General features: G+C 45.1%; 1 protein-coding gene across 1 annotated transcript; it reads left to right on the top strand.

Annotated features, from left to right (window-relative positions):
* The first annotated feature begins 623 nt into the window (after positions 1-623).
* On the top strand, positions 624-23,252 carry podxl (podocalyxin-like). Its single transcript, XM_061030209.1, has 8 exons — positions 624-1,093; positions 16,755-17,375; positions 17,557-17,774; positions 17,874-17,897; positions 19,348-19,480; positions 19,576-19,619; positions 20,446-20,565; positions 20,754-23,252. The coding sequence occupies exons 1-8, from the start codon at positions 1,045-1,047 to the stop codon at positions 20,949-20,951; spliced, it is 1,407 nt and encodes a 468-aa protein (XP_060886192.1). The 5' UTR covers positions 624-1,044; the 3' UTR covers positions 20,952-23,252.
* The last annotated feature ends 23 nt before the right edge of the window (positions 23,253-23,275 follow it).

Here is a 23,275-nt window from a genome sequence, read left to right as displayed (position 1 = left end):
ATAAAAAGTATCTGAAATTTTGGTCGCAATTTTTCACGAGGTGGTGGTTGGTTCTTTGGCTAAACCAGTTGAGAAACACTGTTTGACATTATAACATCCTTTTAGCCTCTTACTCTTGGCCATCAGCTAACAGGGTCAGGCTGTACGTAATGAAATCTCTAAATGCTCAATAAAATGTTTCTTGAAGAAAACTTTAGGGGGAAGTTTCACAGCAGCTAAGTCTTTCTAAATGTGTGTGACGCCAAGTTAATTGTGTTCGATCCAAAGCTCCGCAGACATGTTGAACTTTAGCCTGGGTTGAAATGAAATGTTGGAGGATGGAGGCGCTGACTGCGTGGATCCAAACAGGCCTGTCCCGACATCAAACGGCGTCAGGGTCGATGTGACTTCACCCTGCGGCCTTGAGTCATGGACCATTTTAGCAAAGAATCAAAACCAGAGGAGGGAACACATTGTCTCACAGCTTCCTTTGTTATTCAAAATGTCCCGGCTGCAGAGAGTCCGCAGCTCTGGGATTGGACCGGACTGGGTCTGCCCCTGGTTCCTCATGATAAGGGAGGCAGGGGCAGACCGGGGGACTGGGCAGAGCTGCTGGTCTGCTGCTTACTCACACACACACTCACTCACTCACTCAGAGGCTGAACACTTTGCAGGAGAGAGAGGACAATACAGCAGCAAGAGAGAGAGAGAGAGAGAGAGAGAGAGAGAGAGAGGAAGGTAGAGAGACACTGAGTAACAGCGGTACACCAAGGAGACCACAGAAACACTCTCTCCCCCCAAATCCCCAACTCCGCTGCACAGAGAGACACACAAAAGCATTCTTGGCTTTCAGTTTAAACGGAGAAAAAAAAAAAAGTGAACAATACGTTGGGCGAGATCATTTACTCGAGATACAAATTCAAGCAGAAAGGCGTGACAGGACGTACGGCGTCAAACTCGCGCTTCTCATAAAGCGTCAAAACGTCTCCAAGGAGCGAAGGAGTGAGGGATCTGTGCGCAGCGCTGCATGAAGGATAAAAAACATCTGGGAGAAGAAGAAACAGGATGAGAGCGACTCTGAGGATCACATGGCTGCTGCTGCTGCTTTCAACCAGTGAGTACAGATTCAATCCAAAAACATCCTACACACCTGGGATTCTTCTCTGGGCTTCTCTGCTGGTGGTTAGGCGCGTTTTCTCTGTGAACTTTGTATCAAAGGTTTTTTTAATATTTGGTATAATATTCCCGAAAAGCTGCAGGGCATTACTGATGCTTTAAAGACAGAAATAAAACAAAGAGCATCATGCAGAGCTGCAGCAACAGGTGCGCACAGAAGAGAACTGTAGAAACAATCTGTAAGTTTTTGTTGGACTGCATGGTGCAGAAAGGTTTTTACATATCTGACTGAGTACAAACTGCAAATATTCAAAAGAATATTCCATAAGAAGAGGTTAAAGTTGAGAATTTAAAAGGTTAATTCTGCACAAAAGTGGCAGCAGGATGTTTTAAATATCAAAAAATAGGTTAATAATTATGCTGTGTTTCAGGTTTTATCACTCAGATTCTTTGCTTTAGTTTAGAGTACTGATCAAATATTTAAAGACTATTTTAAATTGCACTGTAAAAATCCTTCAATCAACATTAAGTTGCAAGAGTTCCTAACTTTTTTCCAAAAGAAAATTCACTTTAAAAGTGAGTGTTGCTGTTCTGCAAAAACAAATAAAGCCCCTGTGATGGATATATGTGTAAAGCTGAAGATGCTCAGGTATGTAAGAGGAATTTAAAAGTAGTAACGACCTCAAAATACTCAATAACAATGAGGGTAAAAGTTGCATTTTTAAATGTGAATTAGTTAAAAGTACGGTAGCATTAAGTTCAATATAGAGATTCAGTTTAATTCCATGTGAAAGTCCCATTTAAGTCCTCGTTCAGTGCCTCATTCAGTATTTTAATATTTAAATTCACAAGTTTTATGCTGTAACGGACTGCCAAAGTTAAAGTAGTAAATTATAAAACACTAGTCCCCGTGGCTCAGACTCAAACTTTATGAAAGAGAGAAATGTTTTATGTTGATGGAGGGGGAATTACTTTAAATAGTTTGTAATCTTATTATGTTACTATACAATTTATTTCATGAGCATATTTAATGTATTTTTAATGTAACATCTTAATGTCTGGTGCAGTGGTTAGTGCTGTCCCCTCACAGCGAGGAGGTTCCAGGTTTGAATCCCCGTCTGACAGGAGTCTCTCTGTGTGGAGTCTGCATGTTCTCCCCGTGCGTGTGTGAGTTCTCTCCAGGTACTCCGGCTTCCTCCCACAGTCCAAACACATGCTCGTTAGGTTAACTGGTGACTCCACATTGTCTGTAGGTGTGAATGTGAGTGTGGCTGGTTCTCTGTCTCTGTGATTAACTGGCAAACAGTCCAGGGTGTAACCTCGGCCTCTTGCCCAATGTCAGCGGGGATCAACTCCAGCCACCACGACCCCAAACGGGACAATTGTTATAGATAATGGTTTGATGGATGAGTTTTAATATCTTAATGAAACAATTTAGAAACACTGTTAAAATAAAGTAGTGGGGTTGCTGACGGCCTAGCAGTGAGGTCACGCCCCATGTTAGCAGGCTATAGTCCTCCAAGCGGGTGGGCGGCCAGGGTTTGAGTCCGACCTGTGTTTCCCACATGTCATTCCCTACCTCTCTCTCCTGTGTTTACTCTGTCCACTGTGATATCGCATAAAGGGGAAAAAAAGTGAAACAAAGTAGTGGAATAAAATGTAAAATGACGCCGACTTGTTATGTCTTAGATAGATTAAAGAGAACGTGAAACTTGGCGATAGAAGCTCAGAGTCATGCTGAAGTAAAATTGTTGGATACATGAGTAAAAGTAGCTTTCCTCTGCTGTCATTATGAGACTTTGAGACCCTCCAGCTGTGTGGTTTGATTGTATCGCTGTGCTTCAAAGTGTGAGCAGCAGCTTCATGTCGGAGCTGCCGCTGCTCTGAACCACTCGCTGCGTTTGGGAGTTTAATCCGGCCAGCACTGTTGCTGCTTCTTTTTGGGGACTGTGGTGAAACAGCTTGAGCTGAGATTTCAGATGCATACTTTCCACATGGAGAGGGAAGTTCTGATTTAGCCCTGAATACTGGGTTAGATTTGAGGATGCTATATTCGTACAGGCCTGATCTGTGGTGGCAAACGAGGGCAAAACGAACATGCTGCAAATAAAGGAAACAAGCTGCAGAAAGCTGGAACCAGAAAGTGTTCGATTGTTTTGATGCAATGAAGGAGAAATAAGGAGATGGAAACACTTTGACCAACAGAGTGTAAAAGACAAGTTTCATTATGGAGACATTGACATGATCATTGACACACAAACTCCATTTTTAAACATGAATTCAAAGTTTGAGCTATAAAATCCTGCAGGTTAACTTTAGTGTTGGACACATGAGGGAGCTGTTCCAGAAATCAACATTCATGCTTGCTGAGAACTTAAAGAACGGTTTGACACGCGATGAAGCAAGTGAGAAAGAAGTTTAAATATCGGGCTCTTAAGCTAAGCCCCTTGACTCAGGAAAGCAGTCAGCTGGATTCAGAGTGTGTCAGAGAAATGTGTCGTCTTGGTGAGGTTGACGGATGAACATGAATTAAAAGGTTTTCATTGGTTTAGAGTGTTCTTGCGAGTCTGCTTCACGTACACGCTTTTTAAAAATCGAAAACCTTCAGTGCAAAGAGTTCAAAAAATGTTTCGGAAATGTGCAGAAAAAAAGAGTCTAAGTTCTTAACTCGGTCTGTGGAAATCTACATTCTCTGCGTAGCAAAAACAACCTCCTGACAATGCTTCCTGAGGACGAGGGACGAACTTGAAGCTTGCTGCTTGTCAGCAACTCTCGGCTCTTTTTGTTCCGTGCTCCTTAGAGCTTCAATTTGTGCGCTAATTAAGGAGAGCGGCGTCCTCTCTGCAAAGACCCCCCCCTCCTCCTTGTTTTTAGTGCTGAGAACTTAAGACATGTTTGCAATTTTAGACAACTAACGGAATAAAATCTGTACTAAAGTGAGGATACGAATGTTTCTCAGAGCTGAAACATCTGCCCCCTACCCCCCCAAACATCCCACAGTGAAGGGCTGCCCAGTAACCCCCCATCCTGAGACACACACACACACACACACACACACACACACACACACACACACACACACACACACACACACACACACACAGAGGCTGTATAATGAAGTGCACTCTGACCCCCCCTCCCTCGCTCCCTCCCTGGCTCAGACGCAGTGAAAGTGTTTTTCTTTAATTACGCACCTGCCGCTCTCTCACTCTGTCGATTCAGAAGGAGGTTTTTTTTTTTTTTTTTTTTTTTTTTTGTATTTTGCGAGCGTGTGAAAAAGAATAACGTGCCCAAAAAGCGTCTGAGAGTCTGAAGGCTGTCGGCACTTCTTTCTCTTAAAACGTGCTTGTGCTTGTGAACGGGCATCTGTTTCTGTTTGAACAGCCCGTTTATCGCGAGTCGTGTTGAAATCCTCAGCATGTGCCGTGTGTTTTGCACGTTTTCACGAGGGCATTTAGTCGCAGTTTTGTGCTTCTGATGAGTTATTGATGCAAGTTTTATTCATCGTTTTTTGGTAACTTTTGGAAACCTTAAACTTCAGATGAATCTTCTCTTTGCAGATTTAAGACAATTTGTTTTTTCACTGCAGCTTTAAAGCACCAGCAGAAAACATTGTATATCCCTGAACATAAATACAGTAAGAGTTTGACAGAATATGAATACATTAGAAAATAATTGACAATGCCTTTTTGTCTCCTTTTTCATTCAAAGGCAGAGATTTACATGTGCAAATTGAATCCAGTTAAAACTCAAACAAGGTGAGACAGAAAAAAACTACACAAAACACTCTTAAGTCACATGATGAATAGTTGTTTGCACATAGTCAATAACACATAAAAAAAAGGGCTAGCCTCCTGTTTCCATGGTTATTTCAGATGCTCTTTGTCAGTTTGTGAAGGTACAACAAGAGGGGTAAGTCCCGGAGTCGGCTCGTGGATCTGATCACACTGCATGTGCGATTGTGCGCAGTCGTACGACCAAAATAAACAAATAAATGTCATAAATTCATCAGGAGCGATTTGAACGGTGATAGGTCGTCATGCCTCATTGAACACCGCACAAGAGCAGCGAGAAATCGTGCTACAAGCGCCCAACATCAAAATGAGACGTATGGCTCGAAAATCGGGTGGTTATAAATGAAATTATAACCTCTCTGACTTGAACAGAAACTGTAGCAAAAATCTGATCTGATCAGTGAAGTTTTGTCCAGATTTTCTGATGACCTCCTCGCAGACTCTTTGAACAGTTCACCGACTTCTCCGAGCTGTCTCAATGATATTCCATTTTTTTTGTGTATCCTAACACTTGTTCAATCCTAGCTCCAATGCTAAAGTAAGCTAGCACCATCATGTGATCGCTGACATATAGACGATCTGTATTGACCGTGTCTCCCCACAAATGTTTCCCTCCAGACTGGTTCATTTTGGGCTTCACATTTAATACATTTTCTCGCAGCATCAGTCTGTGTTTTTTTTGCATCCGCTTCCCCACTAAACCATGCGAGATCTCACAGTGAAGCACCTCAGTGGTTGACTGTAGCTCCGTCTAGCACGCATGCAGGATCATCTAAAGAGTCTGTAGAGAGTTGTGAACAATTCTCTGAGAATCTTGAGACGTTTCTCCCCATGTGCAATGTAGTTCATGAGGAAAGTGCTGTGCTGCTGACTCATATCTCAGCAACACAGCGTTCCTCTACTGATAAAGCTCCAGACAGCGCATCTTAGCGTCTCGATTTCACTGAGCATGGAGTAAACAAACCCCCGACAGCTTTCTTTCTAACTGCAACTGCTGTCATCTGATGGATGACTGTAGAGATGTATCTGTGTTGCTATTTTCTGTGGTAAAGAATATGGTCAAGACGCTTAAATCAAAGTCTCACACTGTGCTGTTGTGACTTATCAAATGCTCAAAGGTGATGTCAGATGTTAAACGTATCTGTTGGATAATGGAGTGTAGGACGAATCATCAGTTATCAGCTCTCTCCAGGACTTCCTAACCCCCACGCTGACCATCTCTGTGGTGCGTACAGGGGTTCATGACTTGTCCGTTTCCTACAAGATAAGAGTCGGTCTGTCGGAGAGCAGCGGCCCGGGGGAGACTCGGGCCTGCTCGGCACATCGGCCTACAGGAGAACATGGGAGAGGACGGAGAACAATAGATCGGAAAAAAAACACAACTTTATCAACAGAGCGGTTCCCAAGTCGGGCGTGGCGGCGGCAGACGGCTTTGAGTTCTCTCTCCCACTCGGAGGCTTTGAACGAGCTGCATGGCGGAGACACAGAGAGCAGAGATGTGAGGAAACAGAATATTCCAGAGAAATGTTCGGAAAAGGGGCTTCCTGGAAACGGAGAGTTGATTTAAGCCACAGGCGGACTGTTGTTCAGACATTATTGTTCTCAGGACTAATCAGGTCAAGTCATCATACAACACTTTTAAAGGATCTATTATCCTCACTTTCACCTTTAATGATGTCAGTCTGGGACACTTGTGAGATGTGTAACTCAAAAACCTCCTCATGTATCTGATACTGGCGTCAGTAAAATCCCTCAATTCAGCCTCTGCCTGAAACGCTTCATTTCAGCTGCTGTCTCTTTAAGGCCCCGCCTCCCCACGTGCCCAGTCTCCTCCCATTGGCCAGCTCTGTTTGCAGTCGCAGGGAAGTTTGAGTGAGCTTCCGAGTCGGTGTGTCATACAATGTTGCTCCATGCCTTGCTCTGATACGTTGCATGGCCAAGTCTCACCGAGTTCTCGTAACTTCTCGTTCAGAGCGTCAGGAAACCAACAACTGTGTATCCTGTGTTTAAAAGAACATCCCCTATGTTTAGTTAAACATCCAACATCGTAACATTGCATGTATGTATTTAAATTTGGATGAGCAGAATAGATCTCCTTTGAGACATTTTCGTTTAATCCATTGTAAAGGAACATGCCATCTATTTTAAGGAAATAGTTTCTTAGATTTCCAGACTTGAGGTTCAGTTAAGTTAGACGTAACAGTAAACATTGCGTTCCGTTCTTTCGCATTAATTAGAAGATTTCCTCTCCAAAAAAAAAAGAAAGAAGGAAATTCAGGAACTTGTGACTCTCAGGATGGCACAAAGACATGTTTGAACCACTTGTTTTGCCTCACATGTGTCTTTTTGGAGCTTTCTTATTTTTGCGTGAAAATCAATCAAACAATCATACACGAAGAAACCATAAATCACAATGTCCTCATATACAAATCACCCCTGAATTCCACCAGATGCGTGTTCGGTCCGTCTCCACTGCTGGTTTTTACTTTAGTCAATGTGAGAGCTTCTGCTGGCTCCTCTCCGCTGCGTCTCAGCTCCATCCCAGCTCCGGCAGTCTGAAGCTCTCTGCAGCAGATACACAAGACTTCTATACCAGTGGTTCCCCAAATAGCATTGACCTCAAAAGGGGACCCCCTTTTACAACATTTGGCGACTTCACTTCAATTCTTACTTTCCATCTGCTAAGTTTAGTCTTTCAATGTTCATGCATCCTCGATTGCACCAGGACGAGGAGTTTTTTTCGACCTGTACCTGCGAACACAACTTTGACGAATGAACTGTTAACCTCTCAGGATAAGATAATTGGAGGAACGTTTTATGTCTTTGCAAACAGATCTTTATGTCTGTTATTGTAGCTGCAATGATCCCATCCGTGATGTTTTGAAAAAGGTTTTGCAATGAGTTTGATTTGTGGTTGGTACAGTCCGTTTGATTTAGAGCTGAATGAAAGCCAAAGAGAAAGAAAACAAGAAGACGTAAGACTCAAAGTTATTCTGAGAAAAAAGATGTTCTGTTTCAATTGAGCAACCACATTTCCTGGCCTGATTCAAGGACCCCTGAAGGTCTCGTGCAGGCCCCTGAAGGTCTCAAGCAGACCCCTGTAGGTCTCGTGCAGAACCCTGAAGGTCTCGTGCGTGCAGACCCATGAAGGTCTCGTGCGTGCAGACCACTGAAGGTCTCGTGCGTGCAGACCCCTGAAGGTCTCCAGGATCCCTTTAAGAAAGAACGCGTGCTGGATTTTGTTTTCAAGGTCCGCTACGGCAGGCATGTGGCCTCAGGTCTGCTTCAGGGGAGTGAATCTGTTCCCTGTAAAACTGAACGTTTCATCTCTGTCTCACACTCTCCTTCACCTCCACTGTAACCCCACACCCCCCCCCCCCTTTTACCCAGCATGCCACGCTGCACAGCCAGGTGTCCGTTAATCAGAGCGGAGGCTGGTACGGCCGAGGACCTTCTCTCACCTCCTCCTCCTCCTCATCCAGAGCCTCCTCATTCCTCTCCTCCCTTCATCTCTCCCTCCTCACTTTCTCAGCACTTTTTCATCGGCATCATCACTTTGTGTGAAAACTCCCCTCGCTGCTCCACATTCAAGGTAAACACTAAACGGGTGTGTGTGGGCGAGTGTGTGAAGTGAAACATGTCTACAAATCGCTCTCGATTCTATGAAAACAACAGACAGGGTGCATTCACACTGAAAGCAACTCTGGTACGCTTTGTTGGATAGTTTGTTTGGTTTTGGGTGGTCTGAGTGCTTCGATGAACTCCGGTGCAAACTCTGGTCTGCTTCAAAACAGGGGGTCTAGGTTCGCTTCCAAGTGCGCCAGAGTTCGGTTCGCCAAAGGTGAGAACACGATCCGGACCAAAGAAGGGGAGCGAACCAAAAGCAGTGGATTGTGGGTTGAATCTGGCCGTCTACAAACGATGTCAAATAGGTTGGCTAACGTTAGCATTGCCAACCTTCAGTCCTCCTTACATGTTTAACGTCCACATGCCTGTGCTGAGTTTGACCTGACACATTACTCTATCTCCATTTTATAGATGAAAATACTGACAAACTTTCCTGGTGTTTACTTTTCGGGGTCATAGTTCAGCGTTGGGCCGTAGATGGCAGTAGCCACCGATTGGAGGTACAGCACCAGCTAATGACGGATGGCTACAGTACACAGCGTTTGACAGGCTCTGAGTGCGCTTAACAAAACCGGACTTCATACGAGAAAGCGACCTTACATACTTAATTATAATTTGGTGTATTCTTGAACGCAGGAATAGTTTTGATTTGATCTTTTTTCTGCTATAAATTCACCACATTACAAACATTTTTACTCACTGCTCTTTTTATCTAATTTTACCATCTGAGAAATGTCTGTCTGTGTGTGTGTGTGTGTGTGTGTGTGTGTGTGTGTGTGTTTGTGTGTTAAAAAGGGGGTTTGACGGCGCCCTAACATTGAACTTTTACCACCAGCGCACCCCACTGCAAAACACACGTGAACACACATACCAGTCTGGTTTCCAAGGACAGGGAGTGTGTTGATGGAGGATAGTGTGTGCGATGTTAAATGTGTGTGAGTGTGTGTGTGTGTGTGCGCGCGTGTGTGTGGTCATTTCCCTGTGGCGGTTAGATTTACAGCATCTCAAACCCCTCTTCACTTTCTCCCCCTCCTCCTCCTCCTCCTCCTCCTCCCTCGCTCCTCCCTTTCACTTGTCGCTCTTTTATTCCTGCAGTGTTCTAACATTCACAGCTCCTCATCCACCCCCCCTCCCCCCTCACCACAATGTACAGAGCCTTCCCTCCCTCCCCTCTTCCCGCCCCTAAAAGCCCCTCTGAGTCCCACGAAGCTTTGAATTACCCCTCTGATTGGGTCGAGGACGGGGGGGGGGGGCAGCTGGGGAGCCTGAAAAGACCCGGGTCTGCAGTGAGGGAGTATCCAGCGCTTGCATGGCTGCACGTGGGGGCCGGAGGGGTCTTTGTGTGGCCTGTCAGCAAGCTAACGGGGCAGCTTTGTCCCGCGGGGGCTTTGAGCCGACAGCTACATTTATTTATTTACTCTCTGCAGTGTATGTTCACGCTCAGACGCACATCTAACCGCGGTTACAGTCAGAGGGCCGAGCAGGCTGCACGGACGACCGACACACACACACACACACGTACACAAGCTGAATCACTTTTCACACATTCTCACATCTCACAACTTAAAGAAGAAGAAGAAGAATTTATACTTTATTGATCCCGTGAGGGGAAATTTGTTTTTACACTCTGTCTAGTAAACATGCTACACAAACATAGGCTGAAATACACACACATGCACAAACAGGATCCTGTGGACATGCACTAATGGAGAGGTCTCAGAGTGAGGGGGCTGCCCACAGTGGGTGCTCCTGAGCTTGTGGGGGGGTTGGGTGCCTTGCTCAGGGGCACCTCGGCAGTGCTCAGGAGGTGGCCTGGCGCCTCTCCAGCTACCAGACCAATTTCCGGACTTGGTCTGTGCCGGGACTTGAGCCGGCGACCCTCCGATTCCCAACCCAGGTCCCTGCAGACTGAGCTACTGCCGCCCACTAAAGTTCTCCCTGTTGAATGAGACGGGACGGGGTCTCAGGAGGCAAGACAAAAAGACTCTGCAGAAAATATAACATGGTGGACAAAGTAACTCAGTCCAAGCTATAATGGCAGTTCTCTTATAAGCAAACATACTGGCCAGCAGAAAAAGAGTAAGAAGCCCCTTCTTTATTTTCACAAAGTTTAACACTGGCTGCCCACCAGTGTGTTCACACAGCAGCTCACCCTGACTTCTTGCAGAAAATGTCACCAGGGAGCTGGCAGGAAAAAAAAGGTCTGGAATAGTCCGGAAACTTCCAGGAGTTTCATGCATGTGTGAAAAGTAACAACCGTCTCATTTCACTGTTCATTCTTTAACTCTCCTGTTTTGGGGCCCGTGAACAAAACCATTCCCTTAAACAAACTGGTATCCAGTTCGGTGTCAAAGAACTTGACTGGCGTGTCGACCGCTGACCGCAGCCGCCATCAAACAGTCGGGATTAAAGAGGAAGACAAACATTTCCCCAAATTAGAGTTGGACGTTGCTAATGGTCTTGTGGCTGAATGGGAACAAATGATATCAATAGTATTAGCTGAGGCAGAGAGCAATAAACCTGTCCCCTCTGTTTCTCCAGTGTGTGTGTGTGTGTGTGTGTGTGTGTGTGTTCATTGGGCATTTATTTACAACATGGCAGCCAGGAAGGGAAGACAATTTAGCGCGTCTCCACCCTCAGACCACACCGCCAGCCTCCTTTAACGTGCGCGCACGGAGGTTCTCACACTGGACAGGATGGGGGTGACGCCCTCGGAGACCAAACACTGGGGCCCCCTGTAGGGAGGGCAGGGAGACAGAGAGCACCCCGTGGCCTCCCCTGGACCTCCACTTAGTCTGAGTGAACTCAGGCTAAACAACCGTCACGCTCCGCGGGCCGACAACAGGAGCAGCTTCAAGGGCGGATCAGGACGCAGAGGATTGGGAGATCTAAGGATCACATACAACTTTCACTGACGGTCTTTAACTCTTCAGTATTGTAGATTTTCTGATCGCTATGGAGGACTATTTGAAAGTTCAGCATTTCATCTGAAAACCCCAAAGAAACATGTCATTACCAGGACTTCATGCAATATATGGTGATTGCACTCAGGTTGCACGACATGAGAAAAATATGCAATATGTCGCGTGATAAACACAGTTCAAGTGTTTTTATGAGCTATAACTAAAAGAAAAACAAAGTTCCTTAGGTTTAACTCAACACCCATTTTTCCAACCTAGATTTTAAAAAAATCCAAGAGCACATTTTTCACCACTTTTCATCTTATCAAAGGGTAGCTTACAGCTCGCTTTAGCTTCATCTGACTGCATCGAAACGGACCCGAATGCAGACTTTGAGGTTCATTCAACTTGAACGAGAATGACCAAAACAAACAAGAGTTACAGGAAATTAAAGGTCCACAAATAAAATGATAAGGCGCGGGGAAACGGATGAAAACGAAAGGAGCGCAACGAGGACACGTTCACACCAGAGTTGAAAAATCGAACAGGCCGAGGATCTGGGAAGGTCAAAGACTTTGTACGGTGAGGTTAATCAGGGACAGGTGAGACAGATCAGACACAGGTGAAAACAATGAAGGCGGGGCAAATGATCACAAAGGTGAGGAGAGGAACACAGATAGAAGGTAAAGCGATACACAAGTTACAGTAACATGACAACAGATGAACTAAATACATGACTTAAAGGATATGACATGACAGACACATGTTAGCTGTCTTTGTGTAACTTATATGAATGTATACATAAACATCAGTGGGAACAATAGAATCAGCTGGCACTAAACCAGCATTCATTCGTTGAGACGTTTAACAGAATTAGAAGTCACCGTCAGGATCAAATCAACAGAAGTGTTTCCTGACGCTGCCGAGAGCCAAGAATGAGAGAGGAGAAGAGCCAGGGAAAGGACAGCAGGTCGGTTCTCACACCCCCGTCCGTCTGACCCCCACACACAGTCGGCCGGAGAGGACACACCCCGACACAAACAGAATAACAACACATGCAACATCACACCGTCTACACTCTCCGAGACGAGATCCACACGCTGAGGTCGGAGAGGTCGTAGAGACGTAGAGGAAGTCCGTGCAGGTTTTTTATTTTGCTTTGTGAAAAGGCAAACATTTTTTTTTTGTTCCAAGGCAGCAACCTCTGATGCTGAAAAAACGAAACTGCAGTTCCTTGCATCCACTTGAGTCTGGCTCGGAACGCTAAAGAATCCCCAATAGGTCCCGTAAATGAACGTCCATTTTTTCTGAAGAAATTAACACGTTTACAGCCTGCTAAAAAAAAAAACAGTTTTGGTGTCTATAGCTCATGTATGTATTGGTACACACAGTACACAGGGTGATTTGCTTCATAACTCCATTTTTCTTTTATTAAGGTTGAAAGTTATTTATTATACATTTGCATAATTAGGGGTGTGGCTGAGTTGATTGACAGGTGGTCGTGTTGTAGCTGAGCCCCGCCACTTTTCCTCTTGCTAGGTTGAAGGTTGAATCGAAATTATGCTCAAGTCAGCATTTCCAATATGGCGGCCGCCCTTGTTGGGCTTCGTAACGCCTGTCCAGAAACCAGTGGGTGACTTCACTGAGATGACGTCCATGTTTTCTACATGGTGAGTCTATAAGTGGAGTAATGTGCTGCTGAGTTGGAGACAAAAGACGGGAGGATGGAGTTGCCAAAATAAATGTGAATAAATAAACGAATAACAACAGACATGAGGTGCGTTTGGTCTGTATCAGGGGCGTACGTGCAGGTGTGTGCGAGAGCATGAAGGGGTGTGAGGTGTTGAAGAACACAAAGAGCTACATCAAGCAAATGGTTGGTTTAGCTCGGAGAGAGAAAGTGGAACAGGAAGCTGGCTTTTTATTTCTAGATCAGATCGAGCAGGATGTGACATCAACTTCTCGGCACCTCAAAGAGAAGACGTGTACATTAGTACAGAAACACACACACACACTACACAGAGATAATATTCTAACTGAATATTTGCATCATCCTGTGCAGATGCAATACAAATTCATGCTGCTTTTTTTTTGGGGGGGGTAAATGTAATCTTATCCCATAGTGATTATTTTTTTGCCACTTGGAGCCAGTGGAACAAAATGTTAACTCACAGCTGTTATCTCTCTTCCCTCCCTGGTTTCCAAAACAGCCACTTCATTTAACATCTGTCAGTCGAAGAGCATGAAGTAGTAAGACTTTGTTTTGGAGCTTTGCTTTAGCTCACCGTGTGAACTTAATGTATGATTCAATTCATTCAACGTTCATTGTCCCTAGTTAACTAAAGCCGTACCTAACATGTTGCATGAAGTTTCCTTGTAACACATCACATCATGTTATTTTGTAGATCGGATGACTTTACGTCCATATATATATAGTCTTCGTTTAGCTCTGATTGGGTGGCAACAAGACCTGAGAGGAAAATAAAGCCCCTAGTCAGGCCTGTCCAACCGTGGGGTCCCAACATGGGGTCACGTGGAATTCAAATGAGGTTGCGTCATCATGCTCCGTGTTGCCGAGTGCCTCAGTTTGAGAGTTTGTGATGATATTAATTCTTCAGATAACTCACAATTATTTCATCAAGATAATTCAGATATTTTCAACTGATCAGCTTCTCCTCAAATAAGTTATTACTGTGATTCTATTAAGAATTATTTTATACCGAAAGTGTTTGAAGTAGCCGGTAAAGCCATTAGAAAGAAATAAAGCAGGAAAAGGGCGTTTGTTGTGTTGAAACGAGACGATGGCAGAGGTGGAGGATTGGATAGAGCACAGGTGCTGATGTGTGTGTGTGTACGTGTGTGTGTGTGTGTGTGAGTGTGTGTGTGTGTGTGTGTGTGTGTGTGTGTGTGTGTGTGTGTGTTAGAGGAAGCAGTGTGCTGAGGAATGTGTGGGTGAGGTAAAAACAGCCGGGGTTCTGATAGCAGCAGATCGGTCGGTGCTGTCGAACACTAAGAAACAGACGCGTCACTGACAGATGGGGTCAGCGGGGGTCACAGCGAACACGATGCCACTCCTGAGAGAGAGAGAGAGAGAGAGAGAGAGAGAGAGAGAGAGAGAGAGAGAGAGAGAGAGAGAGAGAGGAGAAAATGATAAACAGATTTGGTGGAATTTGCTGGCAGTTGAGCACTTTTAACAGGAAAGGTTTGGTCACTGTGTCATCTCTGGAAAATTATACTGAACACCAGCCTATCTATTCTCCTCTTAAGATGTGATGCTGGAAATTCTCACGGTTTCATGAGCTAAACGCGCCTCCCTAGAGTCTCCACTTGTCACCCAGTGGAAGTCCATCAATCAGTGTATCTATTAAGGCAGCGGTGGCTCAGTTGGACAGTCAGGTGTTCGATCCCCAGCTCCTGTAGCTACATGTCCGATGTGTCCTTTGGTAAGACACTTAACCCTGAATGCGCATGTGCGTACTTGTGAATGTGTATGAATGGATTAGTAAGTACTGATGGACTCTTTACACAGCAGCCTCTACCATCAGTGTGTGAAAGTGTAGATGTGACCTGAGGTGCAAAAGCTCTTTGAGTAGTCGGAAGACCCGTATTTAAGTTTCTACAAATAATTTGCACAAAACCAAGGTTTGAATAAGAGTCGACAAATCTGACACGCTGTCACACAGTGTCGACACAGTTAAAGGCCGTGGACACTCGTCTAAATCAAAGTCCTCCTGTGAGTGCAGACCCTGACAGCGTGTCTCTCTTTGTCCCGTCGAGCTGTCAGCTGATAACTTCAGTTTCCATGTGTTACGGAGAGAGCGCAGACTCGGCTCCACCAGCCTCCACTTCACCACAACGGACTCTTATCTGATCTCCTCCTGACATTAACCTCATGGTGTGTTCAAGTGTTGTGACAATTTAGTTCATTAACGGTTTAAAATTGAATTAAATAAAACAGAAATATACTTTGAAATTGTACAGATGAGATGAAAAACCTTGAGAGCGTTTAAAAGGAGCCTACCTCACCTGACATTGAAACTAAAAGCATCTTGTCACAGAGTTACAAGCTGATTTTTGTGGTTTTAGAAATTGTAAGAGGGGGAAGAACGAAAGATGTCATACATAGTTAACAAAGGCCACGACATACATATTTTAACGCCCAAGTTGTGACTGATATCAGGAATGTTTGGTCAACGTGTGCTCCTGTGGAGTCGAGTAATTGAAGATGAATTAGCTCAAACATGCTAAAAGCTCCTTAAAGTAGCTACATGCAAGTGTTTTTGTCTCCGTATGAGATCCAGTGCCTCTGTGAGTGTGGATGTTGTGTAGGTGGGTGGAGGTCAGAAATCTTTGGGGAGGGTAGGAGGGGGGGGGGGGGGGGGATGTGTGCCATTGTTTTGCGGGCTTGGAGTCAGCCGAGGATTGTTGGAGGGGCACTCCGAAGGGGCCGTGGTCGCGGGCGTGGTGCTTCCAAGTTTATTGTGTGCGGCATCCTGTCCTGGTGGCTAAAAATAAAGGAACAGAAGAAGATGGAGCGCCGAGGGTGAAGCTCACAGCTGTCCCACCTGCAGGAAGTCAGGGAGCAGAGGTCGCCATGATCACCCTTCAGAGGCCCTCGACTATGACTTCAGAGGCAGTCTTTTATTTAGCGTTAATGCTGTGCTAGTCAATATTTATATATAAACAATGGAATGAATCACAATGTGTTAATATGTGTATTAATAAGTGCCTCTTGTGGTGAACCAAACAAAGAACTTTCACTAAAAGATCCCCTCAGCTGTTCATCGTGTTTGAGCCATAGACTGTATGAAGTGGACGTAGCTTCTCGGTTTTAAGAGTGAAGCCAGTGAGCAAGTGCTTTACAACCTGCAGTCTTCCTAATGTCCAGCAGGGGGCGACTCCCACTGGTTCCGATCAAAACCCACATTGCTCAAGCTGGATGTACATTGGCGGATTTCAGGCTGTTCTTGATCCGATTTTGAGTCGTACTGAAATGACTCCATCGGCTGACATTTCCTCAATGTGTCTTTTTATTTCTTGGAGTTACGCTGGAGAACAACGGTATTGTGGTAACGGCGTTGTGTCTCAACATTTTGCTCTATTTCCCAATGTTTGTATGCAATGTTTCTATGAACATTAGTGCATTTGAACTCCTTTTCCTGTCACACTTGAACGCTACATCTACTTATCTTTACAATCTGTGCGTTTTCTGGTTGTACCGCTGCCCCCTAGAGGCCAAAAAAAAGAGGAAGAGTAGGCGAATCATTCCCACTGGCTGATGTCTTTTCATTGTTAGTCTGCTGTTTGTAATAATTGTGTTTTTTCCCTCCCTCCACAGGCTTCCTGTTTCACATCGTCTCTGCAAACGCTGACGCTCAGAACATCACTTCTGCGACAAACAACAACACTGACTCAACTGCTGCCACGAAGGCTACGACAGACGCTCCTACAAGCATAACTGTAGCACCATCTGCTAATCTGACGCAGATGTCAACAAATACAACTGCTGTATTTGTAGATGTCAACAAAATGGCCACCACTCCCGCTGTCACAGTGACCACTACCGCAAAGCCAACAGATAAACCAGGTTCCATCCAACCAGCAGCGACCATCGTCCCAAACAACCAGCCAGCAACTACCACCATTAGCCTCTCTACTGGGTCTACAACTCAGCTGAACAACACGTCCACGACCCTGAGCCCAGCTGTAACCACCGACAGCAGCAGCGTTGGTGGTTCCGTGGTTTCCTCCAGTGCTCCCATAGTACAGACGACAAAACCCTCTGGATTCAGCGGGGTGTCCCCTAGCACTGGATCGCCTGTAACACAGCCGGGAGGTCCAGGTAGTGTGGGGACTACAAACCCCGCAAGGATCTCGACAGGTGCTCCAGGCCCAGGGCAGCCGGCCACGAGTCACACAACCATCACATCCAGGATGAGCCAGCAGGGCGGGGGAGGAGGTGAGACGACCCCGACAGGGAAATAACACACCTGAGTGACGTCACCTGACCTCGCCGACTTAGCTTAGGGGTTAAAATTCGGTTCGCTTTTGCTGTCTTAGTATGTTCCTGGTTGGCTTGGAGGGTCGTGCGTCACTCTCTGGAGACAGTCTCTTATCTGTGATCTTGTCTGCCGTTGAAGGTTCAGAGAAAATGACCACGACGATGACAAACCAACAGCCGACGGCATCGAAGGACCCGGGGCCTGTTGGGAACACTGGGACCTCCAGCTCCCCCCCTACCCTCACCAAAGCAGGACCTCTAGCAGGAGGAACCTCAGGGACCCGAGCTGGAACCACTGCCCCCCAGATCCCAACCACCTTTGATACGACCTCAGTCGCTCAGCTGAAGACGTTTGTGGTAGGTTTTTTAAGCTTTTTTTTTTTTAACACATTAATATATTAAGGATACTCTGATTTGTTTAACTTCTGTCTTTTTCTGTTTGTTCATTTTCTGCAGTATTCTCTAAACACGGGACAAGAGGTAAGATTTCATTTTAAGTTTTGTTTCTTTGAATCTGCATCAGACTCTTTCGATTCCTGAACAGTCCATGTGATAATAAACACAGTTCCTCCACGGTCGCTCCTCAAACCTCTGCCATTGTCCCGTCCGTGGGAGGCAGACCCGCACCCTTCCACTCCTTTCTTCTCTGACATTCACTCCCAAACGTGCGGACTAATTAATGATGTCGCGTTATTGTGTAACATCCTGCAGGGAGAACAAGAACAATAAGACGTGTCGTGTTTAATAATCTACCTTCATGCTTTCATCGGGGCAGCTGCTCATACATTTACTGACGCACAACTTTTCTCTCCTTTTTGAAGACACAATATTAAAGAAAGAATTTGCAACATTTAAGACGATGTGTCTCTGAGTCATGACTGTCTACAATGAGTGAGAAGCTCGAGTCCCGCTGGCTGTGTTGTTGTAAGAGTCATGTCTACATGGACCGGACGACCGGCTCCTCCCCTTGAGTATAAAAGCTGTTTTAGTCAAGAACATACTCACTGATTATTTGGATGTGACGTAAGAGTTTTTAGATCACGCTCATTCTGTGTCAGTTTACACGCAATGTGAAGCTACGAGCTAACTAAAGAGCGCTAACATTAGCATGCTAACACAACAATGCAGGACACAGGTGATCAAGGGCAATTTTCGTCTGCCGCTTGCGACTAACTCCTCCAGGCGAACGCAAGTGGAGGTGTGTTGGAGGTGTGTCCCTGGGGGAGAGCGGAGGCTTCAGGATGGAGGAGGCGTGGCCTAACAGCAGTTTGTTTTGGTTTCATGCTGGAGCTCAAGGGGGGACATCTACTGGATCAAAAAGTCACACATTCCTCCTTTAAAAAACAGCTTAACAGCTTGCAAGAAATTGAGCTGCTGCTACGAATAAATGATGAAAGAGATGGTTTAAAAACATCCATAAGACACAAATCAACTCAAGGATTCATCTGGAGTTGTGTGTAATTATCTTCAGCACTCGACCCGTACATCACTCCCTCCAACTGTAAAAACATCGACACCCCGCCCCCCCCTCGAGAGGAGTCTCTGGGTGTTTCGTCCAGACTCTGAGTTTTCAGCAACCCGACAGGAAGCAGTGAAGCTCGCTATAGAAAAAAAAGATTCCAGTCACTGGATGGAAAAGTGTCTTAGTGGGAACGCTTCCTGCCTTTCACTTGTTTCCGACGTTCCCACACCTCTTTCATATATACTCATACTGTCTGTGTGGTGTCGTAGACAGCAGTAGTCCTCCATCATCATCATCATCACACACCAGAAATAATCCTCTCGTCACCGCACAGGAAGATGTGACCTCGGCTGCAACATGTAACCTTCCTGTCCAAACTCTGACACTCACTTAGAGGCCAAGCTGAAATACATAATGTGTCAGTGGATTTATTTAGTTTGTTTGAAATTGTGTCATTTTTACCTTCAGAAAGACGAAAAGCACGAACTGGTGGAGGTGTGCAAGCGGCTGATGGTGAACCTGCAGGATGGAAACTGCACCCTGACATGGAGGCATCACAACGACAGAGTCCAGTTTGACTGTGTGGAGATCAACGGGAAAGGTAAAGCCGCTTTCTCCCCTCTGGAAGTAAAAGTCACATTTATTTAAGTTTATATAAACTCCCTGCTCACAAACTCATTCAAACTGATCTTACAGTAAAAACCAACCTGGCAACGCAGATCTATGAAGAAATCAACAAGGTAAGAGTTTTTAAACTTCTTTGAACATGTTTGGGCTCTAAAGTGACAATCAGGTACAAAAGGTTTTGGAGTTGCTCCAGTGGATTGCATGAAACAGGCCGTAATGATGCAACTTCTCCTGACCGCAGATGTCCACTAAAGGTCTTGATTGTCTGTGAAATGAAGGCACTAAGAATGAGGCAGCAGTAGAACAGCAACTCCAACAAGAAATGTCTGAGTTATTGTCCGTGGTGGCTTTGAGCAGCGTGATGTAAGGGACGTGTCTGGTTCAAAAAAAGGACCAAACAAACAAAAAAACGTCGTTCCCTGTAATGTTGTCACTAAGAATAATAATCTGAGTCTGTCAGCGACACTCATGCTTTTCACATACGTGGGCCTGAAATACACACAGATGCACAAACAGGACCTGGACGTGCATTAATGGAGACATGTCACAGTGGGGCTGCTACACACTGCTACACGGGTAGCATGCCAAAGCTGTTGGGTGTCTCCTCCTTCCACACTTGTGGTCCGCACCTGGTCTTAAACCGGCCATCCCACGGTTCCCAACCCATGTCCTTACAAACTACTGATACTGCCGCCCCCAATCCAATTCTGTGGACACACTTTGATTGGCTGCATTGCCCCCCCGAGCGTTATGTTGCAGCCCATCTTAAGACTCTTGGCTGAAGAACTCACCTGGATCAATTCCAAACTATTTGTATCTCTCAGTCATTTAGTACCCAGAATATGTATAAAGAGGCCTCAGGTAAAAAAGAAAAAAGAAGAAACCTTTATCATCAGAGTGCAGATGTCAAAAGTATTTTGTTGTTTTCTCCACTTAAAGAAACCGACGGATAATAAAACCCTGATCGCCATCCTGGCGTCGTGTGGAGCTCTGCTCATCATGATCGTCATCCTCGCCGTCTGTGCCTCACACCACCGCAAACCTTACAACGAGAACCAGGTATGATCACACGCCACACGATTCACACATCCTTTCTTTTTTTTTTTTTACCTTTAGGGACAAGACGTGTTCCTCCATAAAACGTTGGTTTCCTTATGATTCATAATTTAATCTTATGATATAATAATTTTAAAAAAACAGATGCGATTGCAAATTTCTTACAGGCTTCTCTTTTTCAATCTCTGCAGCAACACCTGACGGAGGAGCTGCACACGGTGGAGAACGGTTACCACGACAACCCCACGCTGGAGGTGATGGAGGTGCAGCCGGAGATGCAGGAGAAGAAGATGGCGCTGAACAACGGGGAGTTCAACGACAGCTGGATCGTCCCCATCGACAACCTGCTGAAGGACGACATGCCCGACGAGGAGGACACTCACCTGTAGAGACGACGGCGCACACAGAAGAAGAAGAATTAGACGAAGAAGAAGAAGAAGAAGAGGAGGAGGAGGAGGAGGAGGAGGAGACGGGAGGACCTGGCTGCTGGAGATTCTTGTTCATGGATCAAGAAATGACTTTTCATTTTACAAAGAGAACAATCACACCCCCTCATACACGCTGTTTAGATTAATTTCTATCATACTTTAAGGATGAAGAACCAATGAAATCTTTCATGGAGGCCTTCTGAGCTTAAAAATATGTTTCTAAATATGTGCCTACACAGTTTCTACACATACAGTATCTTCTTCAGCTGTGACTTCCTACAGAGCATAAATCCAAACGTGATCTCCAGAAAGTTCCCAAAACACAAAGAGCCTTGTGCCTTTTCCCCCCCCGACTTGATTTGAACACAAACGTGTTCAAGGGCGAGTCAGGTGGCGAAGAAAACGGATCACTGTGCTCTGAAAAACCCGAGACGAAGACTGTCACGAGCGGTCAAATCAACGCCAGCTGCCTCGGCGGTCCTAGTGTTACTAACATAGATAAGATGACCTCAGGATACTTCACAGCATCCTGGTGATTTTCACTAGTGCACGTCGGCGCTGCCAGTGGCTCCAACTGGTGAAACTGAGTATTAAAACTTAACGGGGAGGGAATGTCGGTTTAGGAATAGGACAAATGAAGGAGTTTAATCCCAGATGCAACATGTTGACGCGAGGATGTACGGAAAGCCTGAGAGGACAAATCACTTAGTTAATTTTTAGTTCTGATTTTGGTTTAGTCTTTAAATTCAAGGCCTTAATTTATGGTTTCTGTCTTTATCTCTCTCGTTGTTTTGCACGTTTTTGCTCCTCCACACGTGACTGGGCTTCAGAAAGTGTTGCCCCTGTATCCCCCCCTCATGGGCGGCCTTGCATGGAATCAGAGTTTAACACAAACTCAAACACAATGCCAACGACAATTTGCCTGTACAAACGCTTGTACCGCAATAGAGGAGAAAGGAATCATCTAATTAGAAAATAAGTCTTCACATTTGTCCTCTCCGGTTCTCCGTTACACCAAGATATTACCATCGTGTTTTCAAAAAGATCATCAGTATTTAAACGCCTCATTTTAAAAACAAACATACACAAACACTTCACTGCTGAGCGACAGAAGCCACAGAGTCTGACGGGGCCAAAAGCACAATCACAACAAGGAGTTTTAAAAACATACCAAATATTTATACAGAATCAGTCCGTCATTATTCAGGATTTAAAACTGAGAGACACTTCCTGTTTATCTCCTTCACTGAAGCTTCAGTGTTTATCCAGCTCTGCATCGGTCTGTAAACCTTTCTGTGTTCTAACCTCTCTCCATTTTTCAAAAAGCATCTCCAATATTGATCCTAGTTTGAGCACGTTTCTGCTCGTGGAGCTTTTTAGGTCGAGTACAATCACTTCTATCTGAACCAGTTCTCTTGCCCGCTTCCATCGCTGCAACACCTGTTGGTTTGACCTGATAACTGCTCTCATATCTGGCAAACCGAGGGGCGTCCAAAACGGCCGTGTGGGGGTGCCTTAAAACCGCCTACCTTCTCTGGTCCAAACAAATCCAGAGCATTCAGGAGCAGAATCTAAAGTTAGAAGGAGGACATACTGGCTGCTGCATTGTTGTCAGAGAAGCCAGCACTTCAACATAGCATGTTTCCTTAATGTCTGATCATACAGTGAGGTCACTTCATCATTTCACTCACTACACATCTCACTGATCGGACCTTTAAGATTTCATTTAAAAGTCAAGAAGATGCAGAGACTTCCCCTATGAAGCAATAATCCTCTAAACCTCCACAGTAAGTCAAACAATAATGATTGAGATAACACCGGACTGATGACGCTCATTATGTACAAACATGTGTCGTAAACACTGTAAATATTTGTATTTTTTCACGGTTGCTGAAGCTGGAGGGAACGGAGTCGAAACGACCCTGCAGCAGAGCCGGAGCACATTTGAACATTTGTCTTCCCTTTAAGAAGTTAATATATATTTTCTTATAAAAACAAGTGAATCCGTCAGCTTGGGCACTCCAATCCTACTTTTGTTTCTATTACATTTGTGTGTTTATAATTTCACTTTTATACACTATAGCTGTGCCGTTTGTCACCAAAGTACGTCACCAGTATTTTATGTATTTATGGTCTGTTTGCTGTTGAAGGCGAACAACAGGGGTCTGACACACTGGAAGCTGTAAATTGTCGATCGCCGCGGCGGTCTTGTTATTCTTCATTTTTCAGATTTGCAAATAAAGGAAGCTTTTTTTTTTTCCACTTTTGGTCTGTCGTTTGTCTTC

This window comes from Labrus mixtus, chromosome 22 (genome assembly GCF_963584025.1).
Source record: "Labrus mixtus chromosome 22, fLabMix1.1, whole genome shotgun sequence".
NCBI classification, from domain to species: domain Eukaryota; kingdom Metazoa; phylum Chordata; class Actinopteri; order Labriformes; family Labridae; genus Labrus; species Labrus mixtus.
The sequence above is the reverse complement of the archived record's forward strand: the minus strand, read 5'-3'. Positions and strand labels throughout refer to the sequence as shown.

Coding starts and splice junctions, on each gene's coding strand:
- podxl (XM_061030209.1), top strand. CDS start 1,045: ATGAGAGCGACTCTGAGGATCACATGGCTGCTGCTGCTGCTTTCAACC. Junction 17,898..19,347: donor CTCTAAACACGGGACAAGAG/GTAAGATTTCAT, acceptor TTTTACCTTCAG/AAAGACGAAAAGCACGAACT. Junction 19,620..20,445: donor TCTATGAAGAAATCAACAAG/GTAAGAGTTTTT, acceptor CTCCACTTAAAG/AAACCGACGGATAATAAAAC.